At 34.7% G+C, this 6768-nt stretch overlaps 1 protein-coding gene and 2 non-coding genes across 3 annotated transcripts; all 3 read left to right on the top strand.

Moving 5' to 3' along the window:
* The first annotated feature begins 1905 nt into the window (after positions 1 to 1905).
* On the top strand, positions 1906 to 4071 carry LOC111495464 (peroxidase 42). The gene is made up of 4 exons (XM_023145520.1): positions 1906 to 2292; positions 2375 to 2563; positions 2638 to 2803; positions 3330 to 4071. The coding sequence occupies exons 1-4, from the start codon at positions 2059 to 2061 to the stop codon at positions 3737 to 3739; spliced, it is 999 nt and encodes a 332-aa protein (XP_023001288.1). The 5' UTR covers positions 1906 to 2058; the 3' UTR covers positions 3740 to 4071.
* Positions 4072 to 6011: 1940 nt separating this feature from the next.
* LOC111495867 lies at positions 6012 to 6096 on the top strand. The gene has a single exon (XR_002720388.1). It is a non-coding gene; the product is annotated as a small nucleolar RNA SNORD25 (small nucleolar RNA).
* A 114-nt stretch (positions 6097 to 6210) lies between these two features.
* On the top strand, positions 6211 to 6356 carry LOC111495864. Its single transcript, XR_002720385.1, has one exon. It is a non-coding gene; the product is annotated as a small nucleolar RNA snoR136 (small nucleolar RNA).
* The last annotated feature ends 412 nt before the right edge of the window (positions 6357 to 6768 follow it).

The raw sequence follows: 6768 nt of genomic DNA, 5'->3' as shown, positions 1-6768 counted from the left end.
TTTTTTTTTTTTTTTTTTTTTTTTTTTTTTTTTTTTTTTTTTTTTTTTTTTTTTTTTTTTTTTTTTTTTTTTTTTTTTTTGTAGATTTAACTTAAAATGTCCAACCTTATCTTATTTTTTAAAAATTCTTATAAAAGTTAAGAATATTTGTTGGGTAACTAAAGATAGTAATGTATCATAATATTTTAATATTTGAGTTTTATAATATTTTAATTATGAATTTAATATATCATATATAATATGGATAAATATGTTTTTTTAATAATTAAAAAATAACTTACAACTCAACCTAACCCATTTAGAAAGAATGTTCGGGCTTCTCTCTCACACACACTAAATTTCTTAGTCCGGCTAATCCCTAACTGTAATAGTCCAAGCTCACCACCGTCAGCCTCACAGTTTTAAAACGCGTTTAAATAATGTTGTGTTCCACTCTCCAATGGACATCAGATCTCACGCTAATCATCTTAAATATCTAAATTGACTACCACATTTCTTTTCGATATTTGAATTTTATTTGTTGGACTAAAAAAAACAAGATATAATACACGACATCAAATAAAAATAAAAAAGCTTTAAGTATTTGTGGGGTCATCCTTGGATGAAATCCAACCATACTCAATTGTCTATATCCATCCTTTCGAAAATTCAGTCGCATTCAATTTTTATTTCAAAAACAATTATATTATTATTTGAACCAAATTCAATTTGTTATATAATGTGCAAAACTTTGTCAAATATTAATAATTATAAAGAAATTGTTAGCTTAGCCCCCAACATGTGCTACCAAATACAATTTAAATAAATATTAAATTCTCTTATCCCAGCGATATATATATTACTCATAATTCTAATAATTTAATAAACAATACATAAATTATTATTTTAAAGATGGACAAAATAAAACATTATGTCTGACATCTCTATTTTAAAATAATATCTAAAGCAAAATTAATTTAAGTAAGTATTGCATCTTTTTTATACTTTTTTTTATACCTTAAAAAAATTAAATTAATAAAAATTCATATAAAATTACTTAGTCTATAAAATGTTTTTTAACTTCGATCTATTAAAAATGTGTTTAACAAATATTTTTTTTAACTTTTTATAATGTTTTTTAAAAAATACTTTTAAAATTTAAAAAGTTTCATTAATACAAATTTTTATAAAAAATTTTAAAATATTTTTTAGGTTAGTACAACTCACGAAAATTTAAAAATAACATTTACACAATTTATGTTTTAAAAATTATTAATTTTTTTTTTGCTAGGTTTATTGACGCATATAGATTATATTTAATCTGTTTTATGTTAATTTTTGAAAGTTTGATTTAATATTTTTTAAACTTGATACTCATACTGTAATATTGTCGTGTTCGTCTAACAAGTACCACTCACGAAAATTTTAAAAATAACATTAACACAATTTATATTTTAAAAATTATTAAAAAAAAATTGTTATGTTTATTGACGCACTCATAGATTATATCTAATATGTTTTATGTTAATTTTTTATTAAATTATTAAAAAAAATTTGCTACAAGTAACCCTTATATTTTTTATATTAATTATTTTCATCGAAAATGATAATATATTTTTTAACATTTTTTAAAATTTAAAAATATTTTAAGTTCAATTTAGCGTTTAGTTATATTAAAATCATTTTATTGATAAAATGGACACGTGGATAAGAAAAATATCGGATCTCACTGAAAATAAATGGATGCAGACTCTCCATCTGTCATGAAATTTAAGAATAAAGTCGAAGGGTTATTAATAAATAAAATCCGAAAACTCTGTCAGAGCAGTAAATGAAGCACAGCGCCATGGAAAGACTCCTCAAATTGCAATCAAACCCACAAAATTAAACAAACCATTTCAAATTTCTCCTAAAGATCAAATTTAATGCTAACCCAAAAGCGAGGGAGTTGGTAATCCATCGTTGAAGTCCTTTTCTCTCTCTCTCTTTAGCTCTGTTTCAGCTTCTCCATTATTTAAGAAGCAGACAAGTGAGCTAAGCGCAAGTTCAGTGGACAGTGTGAAAAGAACCAGGGCAGTAATGGGTTCCAGAGCACTGGTTTTCTTCCTCTTCTTTTCGTTTCTGGGTGCTTCTTTCAGGTATGCTTCTGCAGCGCATGATGAGCAAGACAATGGTCTGGTTATGAACTTTTACAAGGATTCATGTCCCCAAGCTGAGGATATCATCAAGGAACAAGTCCGGCTTCTCTACAAGCGCCACAAGAACACCGCCTTCTCTTGGCTCAGAAACATCTTCCACGACTGCGCTGTTCAAGTAATCTAAACTCTTCCCATCTCTTGTAATGAGCTTTTAAACTCTCTGATGGTTCTGTCTAATATAAAACTGCTGAGCTCAGTCCTGTGATGCATCTCTGCTGCTGGATTCCACCAGAAGGAGCCTGTCCGAGAAGGAGACAGACAGGAGCTTTGGACTTAGGAACTTTAGGTATATTGAGACCATTAAAGAGGCTTTGGAGAGGGAGTGCCCTGGAGTTGTGTCCTGTGCGGACATCCTTGTCTTGTCCGCTAGAGATGGCATTGTTTCTGTAAGTGCATGTCTTCCTTTTCCCATTTAGCTGAAATCACTGAAGATTGCTTAACTTGCCTTGCTTTTTTGCAGCTTGGAGGGCCTTATATCCCACTTAAGACAGGCAGGAGAGATGGAAGGAGAAGCAGAGCTGATATTTTGGAAGAGTATCTTCCAGATCATAATGAAAGCATGTCTGTTGTTCTTGAAAGATTTGCAGCCATGGGCATTGACACCCCTGGAGTGGTTGCTTTACTAGGTAAACCTTGCTTTACTAAACTTGTTGCTAGAACTGGTATGAATCACGGATCTACACAATAGTATGCACACTTTGAGCTACTTTCAGATTCCCCAAAAGGGTTCGGACCCATGAAGATTCACTCCCTTAATTAACCAACCAATGTGGGACTTCCTTCCAACAGTCCTCCTCTCGGACTCGAACAAAGTACACCATAGAGTCTCTCTGGAGGCCTATGGAGCATTCGAACAGCCTACCTTTAATCGAGGCTTGACTCTTTCTGAGTCCTCGAACATCCTACATCCTTTATTCGACATTTGAGTCATTTTTAACCACACTTTCGAGTGGCTTACAACTTTTTTGTTTGAGCATGGACTCTGATTCCATGATACTTTGAGCATAAGCCCTCTTTTGGTTTTTGGAAAGTCCTCGTACCAATTCAGATGTATTCCTTACTTATTAACTCGTGATCATTGCCTTAATTAGCTAACGTGAGACTCGCTCCCATACCAGAACTTACCAGATCTGAATCCATTGCATCGTGTAGGAGCTCATAGCGTTGGGAGAACACACTGTGTGAAGCTGGTGCACCGGCTGTACCCGCAGGTAGACCCTGCGCTGAACCCAGGGCATGTGGAGCACATGTTGTACAAGTGTCCTGATGAGATCCCAGACCCCAAGGCTGTGCAATACGTGAGGAACGACCGTGGCACACCCATGATTCTGGACAACAACTACTACAGAAATATTCTGGACAACAAAGGGTTGCTGATAGTGGACCACCAGCTAGCCACAGACAAGAGAACGAAGCCATATGTGAAGAAAATGGCCAAAAAGCAAGACTATTTCTTCAAGGAATTCTCAAGAGCCATTACCATCCTTTCTGAGAACAATCCTCTCACTGGCACAAAGGGTGAGATCAGGAAGCAGTGCAATGTTGCCAACAAGCTGCACTGAACCAAGCTCGGTCTCGATCCATGCCTCTCGCTCCGGGAGCGAGTTTTGGCTGAATAATTAAGATTGTGGTTTATCCATCTGCTGCTTCTGTTTGCTGTTTAGGATTATGCTAAGTTGTGCTTGTTGTAAGCTTTGTGTTGGAGAAGGGGAATGTATGAATGTATGGATGGAAGTTGTATGTATATATGTATGCATGGATGGATGGTGGAGAGATGGTGTATGGTGTATGATGATGCATTGACCATATTGATCCTGGTTATTCAGGATCCATGGCAATGTGCTTGAATTATCTTCTTGTAGTAATAAAACAAAGAGTGGTTACTTGGTCAATAGATGACCCCCTTTGACCCCACTTTGAAGGACAAACAATTCAATGTGGTCTAGGTTTGGTAATACTTCTTACTCAAAGACCATCCTGCTCTGTCAATCATATGGCTCCGATCGATAATCATATGGTTTGAGCGCATTAGCTATTGTTCATGATGCTCTTGTTCTTCTATGATTCATAGTACCTCTACATCTCATTTATCCTATCTTTTTTTTGCATTGTTTTTTTACGAACCTTTTTTTGAACTAACAATACATGTAACCCTTCTTCCCGCCGTTGTAGCAAATACATTCAAATCTCTTGTACATGAGAATGCTTGATCATTCTTCTAAGCTTTTTAAGGTGTTCAAGGTGGTGTAGTTCTTCGGTAACTATTTTCTTTGTCACCATTTTTGTATCCACTCTTAGACGTCTTATTGTTCCTCCGACTTTTACTTGTGTAGAGTGCTTCTTCTTTACCATTTAATGTGGCGTCTCCTAGCCACTTTTTGGCTGGCTAACAAATTTTTAAACTCTACAAGGGATGGTTGAGTGGGTCATCTTCTATAGCAATAATGAAACTTCTATATTCTGGTCGCAATCCATGGATAATGATCCTTTTCATTTGAGTTTCTCCAACAACAGACGTTGGATGTAATTCAATAATCTCCCAATAGATTGACTTGACCTTATGAAAGTATTGAACAATCGTCATGTCACATTGTGAGGTTGATAATAGCTCGTCCTCCAGAAGTTGTAGCCTTGTATCATTCTTCTTTAAAAATAACATCACTAACGTGTCCTATGTTTCTTTTGATGTCTTGTCATTCCGAATGTGTTTAGGGTTTAGGGTTCGAACATATATTTTTCGATTGTGGTCTTCAAGGTAAGCATTGATTTGTTTGCTTTAATTTTCAATTTGCGCAAGACACCATTGAAATCCTCCTCTAGCGGTGTAGTTTTACTCCCAAAGGTCTTGTCCTTGTAAATAGGACATCATGCATGTTGCCCGAATGTTGTAATTCTTCCTAATTGAGTTTCTTAATTCCTCCAACGATTTGGAAATCACCCACATGGTTGGCAATACCTTAGTAATACCAAAGAAGCTTGTTCGACACAAAACTTGCAAAGTCACGACTACTCACAACACAAAGAAAATCACTCGCTAATAATCTCAATAAATCGTTTATGGTGTAGAAGATCAGACATAGCTGCAACCACGTAGCATAGTAAGCATTTTGAGATATTAAATAACCTATGTCAACCTCAATCAGATACCAAATTGTTGAACACGATAGACTAACTCTCACTTCTTATTAAACCAATCAAAAGAGATTATAGTTTATTAGAAATAATTAAAATAATATCACGTAATTAATAACACAATCATTTATCATGACGTGGCCTTGAGTTGATTGGGCCGGCCCACTAATGACCCAAAACAACGCATACGATCTTTACCGAATTAGGTCAACACAGAAACCTAATCGGGGGGCGATTCTGCTGCCTCGCTATCTGTATAAAACCCGATGGCCACTTCGCCAATTTCATCATGCATCTTCTTCCGTCTTGGTTAGGGTTTCCTCGCTTCCTCGTAAACGAAGGTTCAGTTGGATTCACCTCACTGGCATCAATTTTTTTTTTTTAATTGATTAGTTCTCTAGGTGAATTAGCTGCTTCTTCTTCATTGTTTGTGATCTTTAGCGTTCGATGCTTCATCATCTGGCGAATGTGGATTCAATCTGTTCCCATTTGACTCGTTCCCTTGAAGCAAGATTGAGTGTGTTACATCCTGGTTTCTTAAATTCTCCTGTGGTGTTTACCATTACTACATGAGAACGCGGGAGTAACTAAATTTTTTTTATTATTATTCTCTTGTTCATGAGTTTATTTTAGTTTTTTTTTTTTCTCTCGATCCTTGTTGGAGCTTATTTTCTCTCGATAAATGATGATTCGGAGTGCTGTTTTAACGGTGATGAGTCTATCAGACCTGTTATGATTTGCGAATATGATCGCAATCCATAATGAACATCTAAGGGACTGAGTTACTTCGTTGTTCTCCGATTTGTTTTTTTAAATGCTACGAGAATTACCTATTGTGTTTACTTTTCTATTATCATAGTTCCTTTCTAGATTAACGCAGTACGTACTTTATTAAGAATCTTTGGCCTCACTTTTTTTAAAACTGGAAATCTATCTAGCTTTCTATTCGATGAAGCAGGATCCATTTGTGAGGCCTAAATCTATGTTCTCCTCGCTATCCAGAGTTTCACATTACATGATCCATTTGGACGTCGGAGAACTACATTTATTTTTTCGTTTCAATATTTTTTATACCTTATCATTAATTTAATCTTGTTACATTAACCTTTGAAATTCTTAGCTGTCAGTTCCTTCAGGTCACTTGTATAACTGGTTGCTTGGATTTCTTTCGCAGGATTGTAATTTGAGAAAGTGTAATATTTTCTTCTGCAGATTATTTAGGTTTCAACAACTTGTCAACGCGGACATCGTTTCTTAGCAAGGCCAATACCGTTTTTCTATATATTTTGTAATTTGTTTCTGTAAATATTTGATCCATTTAATTACATTCTCGGTGTTGTACCATTATTGATTGTATATCTTTTTTCACATTCTCGTTTTAATTTACCATCGTACTATGAATTCAAGTCTGGTGGTCTTTCCTTCTAATTCAGCCAAACAATTCATCCATATCGATACC

This window comes from Cucurbita maxima, unplaced genomic scaffold (genome assembly GCF_002738345.1).
Source record: "Cucurbita maxima cultivar Rimu unplaced genomic scaffold, Cmax_1.0 Cma_Scf00021, whole genome shotgun sequence".
Taxonomy (NCBI): domain Eukaryota; kingdom Viridiplantae; phylum Streptophyta; class Magnoliopsida; order Cucurbitales; family Cucurbitaceae; genus Cucurbita; species Cucurbita maxima.
The sequence above is the reverse complement of the archived record's forward strand: the minus strand, read 5'-3'. Positions and strand labels throughout refer to the sequence as shown.

Excerpts from the sequence above, each read along its gene's own strand:
- LOC111495464 (XM_023145520.1), top strand. The coding sequence starts at position 2,059 with ATGGGTTCCAGAGCACTGGTTTTCTTCCTCTTCTTTTCGTTTCTGGGT. Across the intron at positions 2,564-2,637 it reads CTAGAGATGGCATTGTTTCT|CTTGGAGGGCCTTATATCCC; the intron begins GTAAGTGCATGT and ends GCTTTTTTGCAG. Across the intron at positions 2,804-3,329 it reads TGGAGTGGTTGCTTTACTAG|GAGCTCATAGCGTTGGGAGA; the intron begins GTAAACCTTGCT and ends TGCATCGTGTAG.